This window comes from Molothrus ater, chromosome 20, assembly GCF_012460135.2.
Source record: "Molothrus ater isolate BHLD 08-10-18 breed brown headed cowbird chromosome 20, BPBGC_Mater_1.1, whole genome shotgun sequence".
Taxonomy (NCBI): domain Eukaryota; kingdom Metazoa; phylum Chordata; class Aves; order Passeriformes; family Icteridae; genus Molothrus; species Molothrus ater.
In genome coordinates, this window is record NC_050497.2 from 5,687,447 (window position 1) to 5,706,030 (window position 18,584).

The 18,584-nt window shown below is 60.7% G+C and overlaps 1 protein-coding gene across 4 annotated transcripts; it reads right to left on the minus strand.

The window, feature by feature from the left end:
* Positions 1 to 886: 886 nt before the first annotated feature.
* CERCAM (cerebral endothelial cell adhesion molecule) lies at positions 887 to 12,538 on the minus strand. 4 transcript variants are annotated; one of them, XM_036394188.2, is made up of 14 exons: positions 12,298 to 12,538; positions 7,907 to 8,019; positions 5,345 to 5,455; positions 5,035 to 5,152; positions 4,822 to 4,956; positions 4,527 to 4,731; positions 4,336 to 4,455; positions 4,142 to 4,218; positions 3,859 to 3,965; positions 3,623 to 3,755; positions 3,318 to 3,445; positions 3,039 to 3,242; positions 1,927 to 2,163; positions 887 to 1,273 (listed from the first exon to the last, which is right to left on the minus strand). In XM_036394188.2, exons 3-13 carry the CDS (start codon positions 5,416 to 5,418, stop codon positions 1,929 to 1,931), a joined length of 1,536 nt encoding a protein of 511 aa, XP_036250081.1. In that variant the 5' UTR covers positions 5,419 to 5,455; positions 7,907 to 8,019; positions 12,298 to 12,538; the 3' UTR covers positions 887 to 1,273; positions 1,927 to 1,928. The 4 variants fall into 4 exon arrangements, with proteins under 4 accessions (XP_036250081.1, XP_054372951.1, XP_036250080.1 ...); XM_054516976.1 differs by having other exon boundaries at positions 7,571 to 8,019; XM_036394187.2 differs by having other exon boundaries at positions 6,948 to 8,019; positions 12,298 to 12,537.
* Between the last annotated feature and the right edge of the window lie 6,046 nt (positions 12,539 to 18,584).

Consider the following 18,584-nt stretch of genomic DNA (forward strand, 5'->3'; position numbering starts at 1 on the left):
TTGGCTGAAACTGTGGAGTTTCCAACAGCTGCAGGAGTTCTGGCTTCCCGCAGACCCGTTGTAGGTCTCATGGAGAGCACAGACTGAGGCAGTGTGTCCTCACCACTGCTGTGTCCCAGAGTCCTGGGTGTGCCAGCATGGCCTGCCCAGCTCTGTATCCCAGGAACACTGAGACACCCAGCAAAGGCAGCTCCTCTCCTGCATCCCAGCAGGCACTGGAACATGCACTGGGACACTTGCTGGCTGACGTATACCACAGTGTTTCTGTCGCTTCCATCCTCTGCTCCAGCTGGCACCAGACATTCATCTGCTCCATCCCCAGCTCCTGAGCTCCTCCTGGAGCACTGAGGCTGCCTGGGCCAGGGGAAAAGCTGGGAAGCAAAAATGTGCCCAACCTGTCATCCCTTCCTCACCCATGTCTATACTGGCTGGGACCCTGCACTTGCAGAACAGGCACTTGGCCTTCTCCTCCCTGTTCTCCAGGAGATCCACTCAGCTCTTCAGGTCCCGTGTGATCTGGAGCTGGTTGTTTTCCTTCCAAAGGTCCCTGCTGTAGCTGTTCAACCTGCCCCAAATTAGGGCATTTCCTGAATCCCTTGTAGTCTCAGACATCTCTCTGGGTGTCTGCTACCAAGGCCTCCACCTGCTGCTCCATCACCTCCACTCCCAGTGTAGAGCTGAGCTCCATGAAGATGCCACCCACCTTTTCCACCCAGACCCCAAGGATGAGCTTCAGTCTTCCTCCCCACCACCTCTCTCCTTCCCTCTCTCCCTTACAGATTTCATTCCCAAAGTTCCCAGCTGGGAGAACTGCCAGACCCTCGCCCCTGCAGCACCAAGGTGACCCCTGAGAACTTGGGGCAATGCCAGCACCCAGCACACCAGCTCAAACAGTCTGCTTTAATCCTCCCTGGGCTTCCACCCAGGCATGGCACGAGGGACAAGCCCAGTCAGTGGCAGGAGGCCACCACCTGTGCCAGCCCAAAGTCCACTCCCCAAAGTCCAGGCTGGTGGGAGACGACAGAGTTGGCATTGATTGGGACTGTCCAGGAGATGTGTCCTCAGCAGAGATGGAGCACAGCACTCCTCTGGTCTCTCCACTTGGCAGGGAAAGGCTTTTCCTGGGGCAAATCCTGCCTTGGGTGGATTCATCATATGCAGATCCAAAGAACCCTGTGGGGCTCTGTCCAGGGCAGCTGCATCTCCTGAGAGGGAGTGGGCAGTAAAAGGTCCTTGCCCACGGTGCTCCCAGCTGGATCACAATCCCTCATTCCTAGGAGGTACGGACACAGACATTAGTGGTCACGGCAGGAGCAGCCCCAGCGTGTTCACGCCTGCAGCCGAGGCAGTGGGAGGGCTGTGTTCCAGCCTCCCCCGGTCTGGCAGCTCCCAGGGCAGTTCTGCTGCCAGGACAAGCAACCTCAGGCAGGGAAAGTCTGACCCAGCATTAACTGTGTCTGTGCTGCCCTGGGGTTGAGCCAGTATGGGTCGCCAGCCTGCCTGCCTGCACGGCGACAGCCACAAGGAGACCCACTTCTGAGGGGAGCAAGCAGTGCTGGGCTGAAACGTTCCCCTGGGAGATGCCCCAGCTCTTTCCACACTTTTGCAGCAGGAAAAGGAGTGTTGTCCCTTCCTCATCTGAGGAGCTGGGGAGCAGCATGGACTCAGGGAGATGGGAGGGCCCTGTCCCCATATCCCCTCCAGCCCATTGCAGCCCCACATGGGACATGTGTGTCCCCACCCCTTTCCCCACCTGGAAGAGACAGTCTGGTCTCTGTTTCCCAATGCTTTGAGTCTGACAGGGAGAGCTGCTGCCCCATGACAAAAACAAACTAGACATGTGGGACACATCTGAACATGGTACATGCAGGAAGACACTCCCCAGCTGCTCTGTCCCCTGTGCCTGGGTCTCAGAGCCTTGCTCACCATCAGAGCTCGTCACGGGCCGTGGAGCGGAGGTGGCCAGCACTGTCCCGTGAGTCCCTCAGTGTCTTTTGTGAGCCAGCCCAGTCGGTCTTCTTGGCATCGTCATCCCAGATGGTGGAGGTCTCAGTGTCACTCAGCCAGTTGCTGTCCCCAGCATAGTGAGTGGGATAAACCAGGAGGGGGTGAGCTGAAAACACCAGCAAGTCCCGTGGGGAGAAGTGCCGCTTGTAATCCTCACTGGGGAAAGTGGAGCAGACCCAAGAGAAAAAACTGGCTTACAGAGGAGCACACAGAGGAGAAAAAGCACTGGGAAAATCAAATCAACCACCCGGGGAAGGCTCCATGCAGGGCAGGGGCTGGGGAGGGATGTGGGGTAGCAGGCATGGAGCCGAGGAAGCTGGGCAGGGACTGTGGAGGGATTACAGAGAGGACAGGACCTGTGGCTGGGGCCAGCTCTTGGCACAGAGTGGGTCTCTGGCACAGCATCCAGCTGGCCCTGAGACAGAACTGTCTGGTGCTGTTATGCCTGCAAGCAGGGGGCTTCCAGCTGCTGCTGGTGCATGTCCAGAGCCCTAATCTGTCCCTCCATCCACCTCCAGCCTGCCTTTTACATGCCCGATCTGTGTGTTTGTCCATCCTGCTCACTGGGTTTCCCAATCCCTTCTCTCCCAGGACACCCACCCCCTAAATTGCCTCCCCCTCCCCAGACAAAGCCTTACTGCTGACCCCCACCCCAGAGAGGTGCATGAAGTTGCTCCAAATTGGGGCTGAGACCCCCAACCAGGGGCAGGGGACTCACACAACCCCCCAACACGAGGGTACAGGGGGCTGCTCCCCACCCCTTGCCATGGGGCCAAGACCTGTGCAGGGCCCACACCAAGCCCAGCTCCTTTCCCATTCCCCCATCCCATGCTGGCAGAGGGCCATTTTCCAGCGGCCAGAGGCCAGGCAGCGGAGAGCTGAGAATGAGCTCATGCTACAGATGTTTTCCTCCAGCGTGAGTAACGCCTGCAAGGGGGGGAACTGTGTGAGGTGGTGACGGCAGAGAAGAAACACATTGTCCCACAATGGCATGGCCAGGCCAGCACCCTCCTGCACAATCTGCTCCTTACTTGGGGTGCTTGTCATACATGATGGGCAGATACTCGTCCACGGGCAGCATTTTGGAGAGGGGTTTGGTGGCCAGCAGCTTCTGTGCCCCGTGGTGGGAGATGGCGTAGGCCAGTGTCCAGTACGAGTACCCGGCCACCACCAGGTTCCGCACGCCTTCCACAGGTGCCTCATCCTCATCGTTCACCTGTTTCCTCCCCAGGTAGCTGTGGGGTGGCCGGGGAACCATGAGAGCCAGCCTTGGGGACCCCACCCCACATCCCCCTAGCCTCAGCACCTACATGAGGTCCCAGTCCTGCTGTGCCTGCTCCAGCTCATCCATCAGCCGCTGCAGACGTGCTGGGAAGGCAGCCTCGAAGCGCACGTCATCCTCGAACACCACCGACCTCTCCAACCCCCGGGACACAATCTGGGAGAGGGGACAGAGGTGCCAGCCCATCCCAGTACCACTCTGGGCCATACTGGGGCCACTGACCCTGCAGGACACCCCTTCTTCCCCAGGTCCTCCAGACATCTGTGATGCTCACAGGGTCCCTGCCCACTGCTGGTGGCCCTAAGGGAGCCCGTGGCCGCTGTGGCCCCATACCTCCTTCCAGATATTGTAGTGGCTGAGGAAGCAGCCGACCTCGCCCTTGGTGAGCGTGCGGCCGGAGAAGGGATCGTAGTACCCAGGTAGCAAGTCCACACCCAGCACCTTGATGTCACTGCTGTTGAGGGTGCTGCAAGGCAAGGGGCTGCATCAGCAAGGTGTCCCACCAGACACTCCCCATCCCCTCCCCAGGGTGACACAGGGGACTGGCTGAGTGGTTCCCCCATGGTCACCTGCCATCCACAGCATCCACCACCCGTGGAATGATCTCCAGCTCCTGCAGGGATGCCAGCATTCGCTGCCGCCGGTCTGGCCTCCGCACCAGGTTGATTAGGAAGATCTGGGGAGGAAGAGGAGAGCCCCAACAATAGGGTGTGTTGTCATGGGGGACACACAGGCTGCCTGGCTACTACAGGATGGGGACAGGGGCTCGGGCTTTGCCATGGATGGATGCAATCAGAGAGGTGGATGCAACCAGGGGACAGGGGAACACGAGCAGCTCCATTGAGCACTTACTTCATCAAAGCCCATTTTTGTGAGCGGCCTGGGCAGGAGAGAAATGTGCCTGGAGCGCTGCATGGGGGGACCATCCACTGTGGAGAGAGGAGACACTCTTCAGTGGAGCCCACATTCCCCTGGCTGGGAGCTGGGGCTGACAGCCCTGTCAGGACCTGGAGGCCTCCAGGACCTCTCCACCCATGGGCACTCACCCATGGCCTCCAGTGTGAGATGCACAAAGTTGGCATGATCATCCTCCAGCGTCTGGTGGGCCTTCACAGGAACATTGATGTAACCAAAGTGATGCTGGTTGCACACATGGACCTCCACACCTGCCGGATGAGACAGGTGAGCAGCACAACCCCCCAGCCCCTGCACCCCCCGAAACCCCCATCACCCTCACCAGCCTCCTGGCAGGAGTAGGCAAAGACAATGATGTCATCGAAGGCCCAGGTGTAGTTGGGGTGGGGCGGGTAGAAAGCCAAGTGCGAGGTCTCCTCCTTGCGCAGGTCGATCAGGAAGGTGGCGTAGACCATGGGCACACGGAAACAGCCCCGGCGCTGCCGGTTCTTGGTGGGGAAGTAGTCGGCTGTCCGGCGATAGAAGCCCTGCGGTATCACACCCCCACAGTGCCTCCATGGCAGAGAGCTCCTCCACCACGGGGCTGTCTCAATCTCCAGGGCTTTCTGGGGACCTACCTGGGGTGTGATGCCACACCAGAAGTTGGAGTAGAAGGTCTGTGAGTCCAGCATGGGGGCCACCACTGACTTGTTCTGCGCCATGAGAAACTTGAGGGTCTGGTTGTTGGTCAGGATGCTGTCAGTGTCCATGAACTGCAGAGACAGTACAGGTTCTGGAGACATGGAGAAGCCCACCTCAGCCCCCACCCCACCAGTGCCCCAATCCCTTACCAGGATGTAGTCTGCCTGCTGCTCCCGGGCATAGATGAGAGCTTCCTGCTTCAACTTCATCACGTTTTCATAGCGTTTGTCACTCCAGTGCTTGGGACCAAGCTCATCAGGGTAGGAGCTGGGCAGGGGGAGGCAGGGGTTAACCTCACTCGCTGGGAATGCACAAACTCGGTGCAGGCTGTTCATGCTGGCAGGCTGAGTCAGCCCCACTCTGCTGAGCTCCTCCTGGTCGCTAGCCAGGAAGAGTTGATGCTGCTCCAGGAGCCCCTCAGCTCACACCTGCCCCCACCCAGCACTCACCCAGCCTCACCTGGGCTCCTCTTGCACCTTCAAGGCCACCGAGTGATAGTCCTTCCCCACCGCCCCCAGCCACTCCTGCAGCATTGCTGTCGTGTTGTCAGAGTTGTGGTCTGTTGCACACCTGGGATAAGGGGACATCAGCCTCTGGGGGTCCTCCTCAAGGAACAACCAGGACCTCACCCTGCACTAGAAATGTTCACGGGGCCAAAAGACTGAGCCAGTGACAGACTTGGCTTGGGAACGTAACATGTAATTTGAAGGAACAAAGGCTGCACAGGCAGGAGGGGGAATGCCAACTGAAAATTTCTTCCTCAGTGTCACCACCAGCCAGGCTGTTCCACGGCTCCCACCCTGCAGTCCAGTGGCAGCCCTGGACATGCTCTCCTCACCCCAGCCTTGTGACTGCTCACCATGAGCACTGCAGCACAGCCGCTTTGTCCCCCTGTCCCTGTCCCCCTCATGCATCCCACTGTTCCAGCAGTGAGAGGAAAAGCAAAAAATCCCCTTTCCTGAACATTCTCTTTGCCGGGTACCATCACCATTCCCAGCTGTCCCACCCATCCCCAGAACAATGTTCACAGGGAGCCCAGCACAGACAGAGCTGAGCCCACCTTCCACTGGGCCAAACCCCAGGTTCCCACACTCCTTGGCACCCTCGACCTGTCAAAGAGCCCCGGGACATCCCCCAGGCACTGGCGTCATTTGACAGATTGAGGGGAGAAGGCAGGATCTGTATCCCCCCAGCTCCACGGGCTGCTCTTGAAACACCCTGCAGGGTCCTTGTGCCGGGGGTTCCCGGGGGGTGCAGCAGGTAAAGGTGAGGATCCTCCTTCCCCTTCCCCTGCCAGCAGCTGATCCCCGCCCCAGCCCCGCCAGGATCCCCCGCCAGCCCCCGCAAAAGCAGCTGCAGAAAAGTTTCCGACAAGTTCAGGCGACAGACGGCAGTGGCGCAGCGAGGAGACGGGAGACTCCTCTTCCAGCCAACCCCCGGCACGGTAAAAGGGGCTTGGGGGTGTCTTTGGGAAAGGGGGCCCGAGGCTGAGCCCTGCGGGGAGGGGGAAGGCAGCGCCTGTCCCTGATGATGCAGAATCCCCTCGTGTCCAGGGGTCCCCGCTCTCATCAGCCCCACAGCTCCCTCAGGGGAAAGGTGAGGGTCCTGCCATTGCACCGCGGGGCTGCCCGAGCCCCTCCCGCTGCCCCGCTGGGTCCCACACACGGGGCAGAGCCACCCCTCACATTGTGGGGCTGGGGACGCTGCCACCAGCGGGGTCCCTGTTCCCCGCGAAGGTCCCTGTCCCCTAAAGATCCCCATTCCTTCGAATCTGTTCCGCCCACCCAAGAGCCCCCAGTTCCTCCACTCTCCCTAGTTTCACCCCCGCATTTTCCTCCGGGTCCCTGCTATCCTCGGCTCTCCATTCCCCTCACAGTCTCCCTTAATCCCCGGACCCTCCTTCCCCCCACTATCCCCGTTCCCCGGGGCTCCCCGCTATCCCCCGGTCCCTGTGACTGCAGCATCCCGGCTCCCCCCGAGATGCCCATTCCCCCATAGCCCTCTCCTCCCTCAGGATCCGTGCTACTCTCTGCCCGCTCCCCCCGGGGTCCCGCTGCCTCACCACAGGGCGATGCTGCCCGCGGGATAGTCCAAGCGCTCCAGGGCTCCCAGGCAGTGCGGCAGCGAGTGCTGGGCGTTCCGGGCCAGGAGGGCGAGCACCAGGCGCGGTGGGGCTGTCCCGGTGCCGGTCCCGGTGCCGGTGCCGGTGGCCAGCAGCAGGAGGAGGGCGCAGAGCGGCCCCGCGGCGCCCATGGCGGAGGCGGCGGGCGGGGAAGGGGCGGGCTGGGACCCGCCGTGCTCAGCGCACCCCCCGCCCCCGGCCCCGGCCCGGCCCCGCCGCCGCAGCAAGCCCCGGGGGCCGGTTTGGGTCGGGCTTCCTTAAATAGAATCGATATCGGTGCAGAGCCCATGGCTGGGGGCGAGACACCGGGGACACCCCAGGACCCCCTCCCGAGGATGCTCCAGGGCATCCCCATGGCCACGGGCGGGTCCCCACGGTGCCTGCACGGTGTGGGTGGGTGGGCAATGGGATGGGAGGGGGGGGTTATGGTTTGGGGCAATATGGCCAAGGGTTGCCGGGGGCAGCATCGCCAGGGGGCTCATGGACAAGGGGATCATGGCCAGAGAGGTTTGTGGCTGAGGGGGGCTTGCATGGTGAGCGGGGCTCATGGCTGCCGTCCTCACCAGGGCAGCCCAGCCCTCTGAGCCGTGTCCCCCCACGCTGTCCCCATGGCTGGCCATTCGCAGGCCCACAGGCGTGTCTGCGACGTGTCCGAGCCGCGGGCAGGGGCAGGGCCGGGGCCTGTGGGATGTCTGACCAATCCTTCTGGTTTTCCACCAATCCATAAATGCAGCTGTCAGTCAGCTCCCGGAGCAGCGCAGGCCTGGGGGGTGCTCACGCCCTGCAGGGCGGGCAGTGACTCCGCGCTCCCCACCAGCAATGCCGGGCACCTCTCACTGCGGTGGCACCGAGCCCTGCGGAGGGACGGGGGGAGCCACACGAGGCCGAACTGTGCCCACCCGTGCCAGGGTCAGGGGTGCCCCGGGCAGCTGCTGTCGCCGGCTCCGTGTCCCCCCGGCGGGGCTCTGTCAGGATGCAGCGGAGGGATTGGGAAGTGAACAATCCAGAACACCTGAAAGAATCAACAGAGAGGGCGGGGGACTCACAGGACCCGGCAGCGACTGCAAGGAGAGAAAAATGCTGTTTACAGCCCCGGCTCGGACAAGTATTTCGGGAAGGGCTCGGCGCCAGCGCAGCCGGGAATTCCCAGCCATGGAGGAGCTGCGGGAAGGGGCAGGCTCCTGAGAGCCCAGCAGAGCCGGACCCACCCGTGTCCGTGTCGGGACTCCACCCCGTGAGGCTGAACGAGGGGCAGCCCCTCTGCCCGGAGCCCTCGAGGGGATGCGGGCGGAGCAAGGGCCGCAGAGCAGCGGGAATGCCCCGGAGCCCGCGGCCCCCCCGTCCCTCGGGGACACCCCCGCCGGCACCGCCCCCGCACCGCGGCCCCGGCTCGGCCGCTGCTGCCACCTCCCGGCGCCGCCGCCCCGGCTCTCGGTGGGGAGCCCGGGCTCTGCCCGAACTCCATCTGATCCCCACAACCCCCTCTCCCTGCCTTTCTTCATCCCTGCTTTCCATCATCCCCATATCCCTGATCCCCACACCCTTCCAGTCCTTCACCCCTCTGTTCTTTTATTCCTGCATCCCTTTTCTTCTTAATCTCTTCATGTCTCCATCCCTGCATCCCTTCCCTTCTTCATCCTGATATCCCCACATCCCTCCATCCCTGCATTGTCCCTCAGGGTCACAGCTGGACCTGCCCTTGCCCAGGCACCCCACACAGTTCAGCCACCCAAGCACAGCCGTGGCCTCACTGCCCTGGTACAGCCCTCACAACACTCCCGAGCCGTGGGTTCCAGAGCAGAGAAGAGAGGGGGGCACTGCCCTTCCCACAGCCCCATCACCCCCAGAGCAGGCAGAGAAAGGGGGGCTGCCCCTGTGACACAGGGAAACTGAGGCACGAGCCAGTGAAATGTGCTGCACACACACAGGCTGGGAGTGGGAGAGGGACAGAGCACCCTGTGCCTGTCCTCCCAAGCTCAGCTGGGGTCAGAATTATCCCTGCATTTGCAATCTGCCTTCCCCTCACATCCTGGCTGCTGCCGGGCTCACAATGGACCCTCAGAGCCCAGTGATGGCCAAGTGGCACCTTATGAGCAGTTTGGGGCATACAATGGAAAACCAGTCCTGGGTGAGCTCAAGGAGAAGGGGGACATGGAGATACCTGTCAGGGCTCCTGCTGTGTGCCCCTCAGGGTGACAACCCACCCAGCTCCTCCGTGCTGTGGCTCAGCATCTCCACCTGCACCATGCGGCTAGCACAGGGCTGTGACAGCTCCTGTGCCCCAGGAGCGGGACTGGAAGGCAGCTGGCAGGTCCCCACAGGGCCCAGGGTGTCCCCAGGGGGCTCAGGACATCCTCACAGCTCCATGCACTCATGGTGATACCTGCAGTACAGAGCTGGCATTGGGCCTGCAAGCATCCTGCCTGGAAAAACACCTTCATCCCCAAGGCTGCAGGCAGGAGCAGCACTGCACAAAGTTTACAGGAGTATCTTTTCTTTTTTTTACAGGAAAAAGTTGCTCTTGGACCCAGGGATGAGGATTTTGGTTACCTCCCACCTCTCTCCGCCCCTTTCTTGAAATTTTCTAGGATTTTCAGCAAAGTCTTTGAAAAGCTCCAGTTTCCTCAAATGTCCTATTTTTCTGCTTTAAAAGGCTCAACCTTGATTGCAAAAGGCAAATATATAAAGATATGTGTGTGTATATATAACTATAAATGCAGATATTCTGTGTGTGGGTTCATGGCCAAGACCACTACAAGTCCCTTGGTCAATAAAACATTTTTATTAATCTTTTTTCACAAGAAAAAACATCCTGGGAACCCAACTAGCTGCCCAAAGTCCACGGTACTCCCAAGGGTCCCCATTCCCAGGCTGTGACATTGCCCAAATGATGCTCTCCCCTCCAGACATGCCTTCTCCAGACCTCCCCTGACTTACCCAACCTCAAAACATCAGCTCTGTTTCCTGCTGGGGAAACTGAGGCACAGAGCCCTCCCCCCTGCTTCTCAGCCTCCCAGCAAGTGCCTGTCCAGGGGGAACTGTGGAACCAAGGGAGTGCCTGTGAATCCACCATACCCTCTGCTCTGCAAGCCCCTCATCCTGCACCACTCCAGCTGTTCCAGATGTTTTCCCCACCTCCCAGCTGTTGGGTAGCTCAGGAGGCCAGCACTCCCCTCTCAGCTGGGTTTTCCTTCCAGGTCTCTGCTAAACCCATCACATCCATGGGCTCTGCTCCACTTTCCTCCTCCCAGGCTGCTTCTGCAGCAAGCAAAACCCACAGATCTTCCCACACAGAAAAATGCAGGGGAATTTACGCCATCTTGGGGGGATTTGGGCCATCCTGGGAGGGATTTTGGCCACCCGGGGGGATTTTGGCCCACCCAAGAGATGATGCGCCAGAGGAGCTGGAGGGTGATGGGAGCAGCATTCTCATCCTGGCTGTGGGGAAAGGGAGATTTGTGCCACTCTAAATGGGGCAGTGAGACTCTGCTGGCGTCCCCCAAACCCCAACCCCCTGGGAGACCCACTGGGGTCTTCCTGGTGGGATTTCCTGTGAAATCCTGGGAGTGTGAAGGCTTCCTGGGGATCCTCCTTCATGTTCTGCTGGGAGCAGGAGTCTGTGCTCTGCTCCACCTGCAAGGCACTGCCTCCCTTGGAAGCACGTGGAAGCCCTGCAGTGGCCCAGTCCTGACCCTCCTGGGTGGCACAGCTGGCTCAGCCTCAGAATGGTCCCTTTGCTCCCCAGTCTGCACCACGTTCTGGCATCAGGGCCAGCAGTGCCCTGGCTCTGGCTGTCAAAGGGGACCCCAGGCACCTGTCAGTGGGCAGAGGGACACCTCCCACTGCAAGGGGAAACTGAGGCAGGAAACCAAGTAGGCTGTCCACGGGCACGGAGAGGCTGCACACCCTGAGGGACAACAGGGAGTTGCCCTGTGTCCCCCCAGTGCCACAGCTCAGAGGGACAGTGACAGAGGGGTACCCCAAGGACCAGGTCCCCCCTGCAAGGCGCTGACCGCTGCACTCCCGTCCCCTCCGTCCCTCCCTCCTCTCACCCCGGTGGGGCTGACGGTCGGTCCCGTCCCAACCCGGGGCAGCTGTGACCGAAAACAAAGCTGTCCCCTTCGGCACAATACCCTTCTGTCCCCCCCCAGCTGCTGACCGCTGGGGTGGGCAGCGGCCGGGCTGGAGGCGTCGAGGGGCCGTGCCAGGCCCCCGCTGGCAGGGGACAATGTTGGCAGTGATGGAGAGTAGGTATTTCAAAAGGTTTTGTTTTCGGGTTGACCCGCCGAGCCGGCGTGACCCCGCAGCCCCCCACCCAGCCCTGCTCCTCCGTCCCAATAGAAACCGGCCACATTCCTGACCTCGAGAGGGGGGGGGAAGTTTCAAACCTCCCCGGGAAGGAGACAATGGGGGTGTCAGGGCAGTGATTTAGGAGGGGGGGCTCTTTCCATCACAAAGGCGAGACAAAGGCGCTCGACGCTGGGAAAGGGGCTTCGGCGGCGGCTCAGGAGAGGGGCCGTGGTATTGTGCCTGGCCAGCCGGCCTCGGCAGCAGGGCTGCCAGGGCCTACCGGGTCCCTCTGTGTCCCATTGGATCCCACCGGGTCCCACCGGGTGCCAGCAGGTGCCACTGGGTCCTATTTGCTCCCACCTGCCCCTTCAGTCTGTACCGCAGCCTTCCCGCGGCCACCCTGGAGAGCGCAGCCCGGTGGCTTCGTGGACGTCACCGTGCCCCGTGCTGGGAGGGACAGTCCCCATCCCCACGTGGGATGGCTGGGGCACCCCCTGCTCCCCACAGTTCCCCATTCCAGCGGGGCTGGCCAGGGACCAGCACGTGTTTTAGGCACCCCAAATTCAGGGCTCAGCTGGGGCCAGGCCCCCACGGGCAGTTTTCCCTGACCCAGAGCCCTGAGCTCCCCTCCCCGCCAGCCCTGCCGGGTGCCCAGGGTTCCATTCTCCTCTGCAGTGGCCATTCCGGTTCCGAGGGCCGGCCAGGGATCAGCAGCTCCTCTGTGAGGAGCTCAAAGGGGCTTTGTGCACCCCGGGGCTGCCGGCACCCAGCACCGCCGGCCGCCGCCGGCACGGGCACCGCCCGGTGCCCACCCTGCCCGGTGCCCACCCTGCCCGCACCTCGCAGCCTGCGCCCCCCACAAACCCCCAGAGTTTGCAACTGCCCCCTGTCCCACCCTCCTCCTCCATCCCCGTGGGTCTCAGCCCCTAAACCGTGGCATAACCGCCCCACAAAATCACAACAAAAACAAAACAGGAAACTGTTTAAGTAGGCGACTTACGGTGTCTTCTGCTGCCGAGCTGAGACCAAGTGTCCAGCGTGTCCCAGTGACGACGGGATCGGAGCCTGCACGGAGAGGGGCGGTTTTTTACAGAAGAAATGTTTTTCTCCCGGTACTGGACGGCTGATGCGAAGGAAAAGCTGGAAACAAGTTCATTGGTTTTGCTCTCGCTCCCTGTCCTTGCCCTAATTTTTTTTCCTGGCAGCTGGTGGGAGGAAGGGAGCTGGCAAGGTGATGCTTTTTGGGGAAGTGGGGAACTGCTGCTGAAAGAGGCATTGACCGCACCGGGAGCCTGGGAAAGCCGGGAGGGCGGGAGCGATGCCCGAGCAGCTCAGGGCTGTGCCCGGGCTGGGACCATCGTGCCGAGGCTCTGGTCCTGCTGAGGCTCACGGCCAAGCAGCGCCCGGCGGCAGGTGGAGGGGCGCCGGCGGGCTACACCAGAAAGCCAATGACATCAATGACATCATGTTGTGGGTTTGTTGTTTTTTTTTTTTTTTTTTTTTTCCAGGATGAAATTTGCAGACAACTTCCCCGACCGCCCGCGAGCGCTGGGGCTCCGCGGCGAGGAGCAGGACAGGTCTGCCCAGGACACATTGGCGCCCATCGAGGGAGAGCAGGGCTTGGCCAGGGCTTTATTTTTTCCCCCCCTTTTGGCTTAGAAGAGCTACATTTTTATTTCTTAACTCGCTGGTGCCGTGCAAGGGGCTCTCCCCAGCACACGGAGAGCGGGACCGGCTGAGCAGAGCAGCCCCGGCACAGCCGGCGCCAGCGCCCCGCCGGGGACCCCCCATCCCCACGGCGGGGCAGGATCCATCCCCGGCCGCACAACCTGGGATGGCTCCTTTCGCCTCTTCTCTCTTAATTTTGTTTAGAAACTTGTCAGGTTGGTAGATAAAGGAGGTGGAAAGATCAATCCCGGCTTTTCATCAGTGTGGGAAAAAGTATTTCACTAATCCATATTTATTGGTGTAAGGAACCGGGGGGGAAGGAGGGCAAGAGACCCTAATGGTCAGAGCAAAGGACAGAAGGGACAGTTTAAGGCTGCCCTTTTCCGAGAGGTCACATGTCACCAAAATCTTTCGGTTGTCTCGGGATTGGTTACATTCTGTTCTCTTTTTTTCTATTGAGGTTGCCAAGCAACTGGCTAAGACCAGCCAAGATATTTTCTTTATTACAAGTGGAGCAGAAAGCAGCAAGGAGGAGAGAGATAAAAAAAAAAAAAAGAAGAAAAAAAAACTTAAAAAAAAAAAAAACGGGGGAGAGAAGTTTAGACAATTAACATTTATAGGATCACACAACTTCATTAACTCGGCTAAGATTTGGGAAAGAGACTTAAAAAAAAAAAAAAAAAGGGTGGTGGGAAGCGTTAGGAATTAAAACAAGTTAAAAGGTCCGGGGCTAAAACAATGCCAGAACACCCGGAGCAGCAGCGACAGGGGCTTCCCTCAGATGGTACCTCCTTCCCAAAGAGTGGCCAGTCCCAGGCAATGGCTGCAACCCAGCTCAGGGGCCTTCAGCTGCTGCTGCTCTTTTTTCTTTTTATTAAATGCTGGCTTTCTTTTGGTTTTCACACTCGTAGGAAGTGGGTTTATTGCTACTAGCGCTGGCAGGGCTGTGCTGGGACGCAGAGGAGCCTTTCCGAGGGAGGTGCATGGCTGTGGCAGGAGCTGGGCATGCCCCTGGCCCTGGCCCATGGGCTGTGAGGATGTGGCTGTTCCCAAGCCCTGGGACACCTTGATGCCTCTTCAGGGTGCGCAAAACCTCCCAGGGAGAGAATGAGACTCTGTGGGAAGCAATGTCCAGCTGTAGATCCCTGCCCTGTTGGTCCCCGCTCAGGGTTTGGGCCTGACAGTCTCTGACACTGACCCTGGGCTCCAGGGGTGAGGCCTAAGGCAGGGGACACTGCTGAGGGTTGGGGACAGAGACTGGGGTCACCCTGCAGCTCCGTGGGGCTGAGCTGCCCCCAGCATCCCTGGGGCTGCGGGAGTTTCTGTCCCAGCACTCACCAATCCCTCTCCCTGCCTGCCCAGTCCCGGTGTGAGGACACGAGGGAAGGCGAGGACAAGCGGGGATCTCCACGGTGAACACTTCCAGGCTCCCGTCCAGCCCTGCCCAGGGACCCCTGTGGCACCCAGGGTGGTGGCAGGCAGCCGTGGAGAAGGCGCCGGCCACCTCCAGGCTCTTCCCTTTGGCTGCGGGGACCTTGGGCAGGTTGGGGCTGGGGGGTCCCCGGGCGGAGAGAGGCAGGCGATGTCCCCGCTGCTCCTCCGGCCGGAGCCCGCAGCTGCCGACCTGGCACCTCGGTAATATTCATTAGGGGAAAACAATGAGCATTATTTATCCCCAGCACTTTCCCTGCCGCTGGGGGGCCGAGTTGGGGTGCAGGTGACCCCATACCCCAGGGGGTACCCGGGCAGCGTCACTCCCGCGGCAGCAGAACGGAGGGGGTCTCCAAGGGGGGCCGAGTGGGTGGGAGGGGACCCCAGACCCAGCTCTGCCCGGCGGCTCGGGGGGGATCCCCACAACCCCAAGCGCGGCCGTCCCCGGGGTTGGGCACCGAGCCCCCGGGGCAGAGCGCACCCCGCGCCCCGGGCCCGGCGGTGCGGCGGCTGCGGGCCGGGCCGGAGCCGGGCTTTGGGAGCTGTGTCTTTAAGAGATGGCTGGCTCCAGGTTGCAGCTGCTGTTTCTGTGCTATAGAGACAGTGGAGATTCATTACTCCTAAAACACAATGGGCATTTATCACCCCGTGGTGTTATTCAAATCCAGTACCAATTGAAGGTCATCCCCATTCTTTTCTCGCCGGCTCTGCAACACATTTATTGTTGTGCCGTTCAACTAAAAGCCCTGCCCGGCCCCGGCGCAGCCCGCAGAGCCCCGGTGTGCGCATCCCTCCCGGGCGGATTTGGGACCCTCCCGGGTGGATACGGCGTGGAGGAAGCGGGCAGAGCCGCGGCAGCTCGGCCGGGCTCGGGGCCGGCAGCAGGTGCCGCGGGAGCCCCGCCGCTGTGCCCCGCCGAGCCGCGGGGGCCGCCCGCTCCGCCCCCGCGGGACGCACTTTCCGCGCCCCGTGGAAACTCGGAGCCCCGTGGGCCGCCGGGGCCGAGGGCGGCTCGGGCAGCCGGGGGTCCGCCGCTCGCCCGCAGCCCCCCGCCTTCTCTCGGGGCGACCTGCCCGGCCCCGCCGCGGAGCGGCCACGGCCACCGGCACCGGCATCGGCGGGGGAAGCGCCGGCAGCGGGCCGGGATTTTCCCTGGCTGGAGAGGGGGGATTTGTTCCCAACTTCGTGGGCGCCGGTCGGTGAGGAGGGGCTGGGGAAGAAGCCTGAATTTTTCATCTTTTTTCTTTATTTTTATTATTATTATTATTATTATTAATATTTCCCCTCCAGCGGTCATTTATAAATTTCGGAGATTTGTTCAAAGTGCACGAATTTTGAGGGCGATCCGCTTGGAATTGGTGGATTCTCCAAGGCAGGAGCGGCGCGGCTGCAGCGCGGGGCCGGAGTCTGTGCCCGCAGCATCACCCCCGCGGAGCCCCGCGGCTGCCGGAGGCACCGAGCCCCGCCGCGGCCGCCAGCCCCGAGTCCCCGCTCCACCGGGGCTGCTCCGGCAGGGAAGGATCGTCGGTTTTCGTTTTCTATTTTTTTTTTTGTTCTTTTTTTTTCTTTCTTTCTTTCTTTCTTTTTCTTTTTTTTTTTTTTTTTTCTTTTTTATTTTTCTTCTTCTTTTTTTTTTTTTTTTTTTAATAGGGCTGCTTTTAATTTTTTTTTTTTTTAGATAAAATTAAACTCCTCGCGGTGCCATTAAATGGAACCCGGGATGCGAAACGCCGCGGCTGCGCTCGAAACTTGTCGAGGCTGGAGCAGCGGCTCGGCGGGGCCGGGAAGCGGGAGCGGGGGGCGGCGGGAGCCGGCTCAGGGCCCGTGTCCTTCTTTTCCAGGCTCCAGCCGGATTCCCCCTGGAAGATCCCGCGAGCTCCGGGATGGGAATCTCCGCTCCTGATTGTCCAAACGCAATTCTTGTGCGATGGAGCCGTACGAACCAAGAATTGTGTCTGGACATCTGTAGCAGAGGTTTCACCTCCTCCGGCGGGGCTCCAGGACGGTTCTCGGGGCACAGGACAGAGGACGGACCTTCCCCGGGCCCGGGGCACGGCAGGTAACCGCTCCCGGGGCCAGGATTTCAGGCAAACTAAGGAAACAGCGGCGGCGGCTCCGCTCTGCTCGGCGCGGCCGAGGGTGCTCGGTGTTACTGCGTCAAACCCGGGCCGGAGAGCCCCGACCGGGCAGGCAGGGACGGAGGGGCCGAGCCTCGGGCACCGGCGCTTGGCCGGGGGCGGTGGGGCCGCAGACCGGCGCGGCGGGCGGGCACTTCGGCCCTGCGGCTCCATCCCGCTTTATCCTTCTTATCTTTATTTATTTTTCTATTTTAACATTGCGGCTTCGTTTCATTTAACGTACTTGGCGTGCGCCCCGTGTCCCTGCACCGGGACGCTCTCCCGGTCCTCCTGCCGCAGCCCCGGCTGGCCCCGGGCACACCGAGGCCGCTCCGGGTCTCCGTTGGGCCCAGAATCGGCCCCGCCGCTGGCTCGGGCACCGGGCGGGTTTGGCCGAGAGCGGTTCCGGGCTGCGGGCACGGCCCTCGCCGCCGCGGCGGGGCTCGGGGAGCCCCTCGGAACGGAGCAGCCCCCGCGGAACGGCGGCCGGAGGAAGGCTCCTTCTAACAGAGAGGCTTTATGAATCCACCAGCCAAACGGCTCGGCCGGGGCTGCCAAGGAAACCCAGGAGGAGGAGGGAAGCATTACAAGATCCGAGCAGAATTTCACCAAGAGCCTATCTAGGACAAAGCTGGAGGGGAGAATGTTTAAAAAGGCTTTTATTTCAGAAACTTTTTGTTGCTCTTGTTGTTACAGGATTTTGTTGTACCCGTCTTCTCCATCCCCTTTGGCTTCCTTCACCTTCCCATTTCTAGCATTTTTTAGCAGTGATTGACAGCTTTTACTACAGCAGGATCTAAGCCACCTGGGTCTACCTGCACTATCGAGGGGAATAATAGCTCCTGGGGAAGGAACCCATCTTATCTGAGCAAACAGCTGGGGGGGATGAGAAGAGACAAGCCCAGCCTGAGGCAGAGGCAGGGTAGAGGAAGGGCAGGCAGCAGTGCTGAAGATGAACCTGCTTTTTCCCATTGTGCTTCAGTCCGTTTCAAGCTGCACGCCACACAGGTTCCTTGTTTTTCAGCCAGCTTCTACCACCACCTGGAATCCCCTTCCACTGTCCTGGCCCAGCTAAGCTAAGGGCTAGGAACTCAGGGCAGAGAAGAGCCTTTGGCCTGTCTGTGTCACTTACAAATGGAGTGAGCTGGACTCAAGTTGCCGTGGCTGGATTTGGAAAAGGCTGAATATCGTTTTGGCACCAGCACTGGGTTGAAGTTGGGGCTCCTCAGATGCAGAAGCATCGTAGGCTGTGGGTGCTTTAGTTAGGCAGTTTGTGGAGGGGTAGACAGAGAGGAGTCAGTGGAGAAGTCAGCTGAGGGAATCACTGTCTGCATCAGAGGAATTCCTGTCAGGCGCAGCGCGGGAAAGGCTCCTTGTGCGCTGCTCTCGGGTGTTGGGCCAGGCTGCCTGAGCAGGGCTGGTGCTCCCCACCTCCTCAGCAGCTCCTGAAGATCCAGGGCTCTTAGAGCAGTCCGTGGTGCAGATCAGCTCTAGAGGCACCCCCTGAGCTCCACCACAGCCGCGGCTCAGGCAGGAGCTGCTGCCGGACCCTGCGTGCCGCTGGAGCCGCGACGGAACAGGTGAGCGGGGCAGGGGGGAGAGCAGGAGCACAGTCCTGGTCAGGCACTCCTGGCAGCTCGTGCAGCATGTTTCAGACCTGTTGGTGCCAGTGCTGTCTTCTCTGAGCCCATCCCTCTCTTGCCATAGCCTCCTGGCTGGCAGGGGCCAGTCTGTCTTTCTGAGGAAACTTCTGGAAAGCCAACAACACCTGTGCCCTAGCAGAACCCCACACAGAGCATGCAGCAAGAAGCCTCTCCCTCCCACTGACACAAAGGGTTAAAAGCCACTGACTTTCTTGGATCTTGGCACTTTTAACTGTGCATCTCCAGCCCCAGCCCTTTTCCAGCCAGACTGCAGCTCCCACCTGCACAGAATGCAGTGCAGCCTGATCAATTCTGTCTATCACGGTGACAGAAAGATCATTTGCTGCCCTGATCACTCTGTGCTGTCTCAGGCCGGGTGAGGGTTTGTTTCCCCTCCAACCAAATCATTAATAATTGACATAATTCAT

Excerpts from the sequence above, each read along its gene's own strand:
- CERCAM (XM_036394187.2), bottom strand. The coding sequence starts at position 7,138 with ATGGGCGCCGCGGGGCCGCTCTGCGCCCTCCTCCTGCTGCTGGCCACC. Across the intron at positions 4,456-4,526 it reads CTACTCCTGCCAGGAGGCTG|GTGTGGAGGTCCATGTGTGC; the intron begins GTGAGGGTGATG and ends CTCATCCGGCAG. Across the intron at positions 4,219-4,335 it reads TCTCACACTGGAGGCCATGG|TGGATGGTCCCCCCATGCAG; the intron begins GTGAGTGCCCAT and ends CTCTCTCCACAG.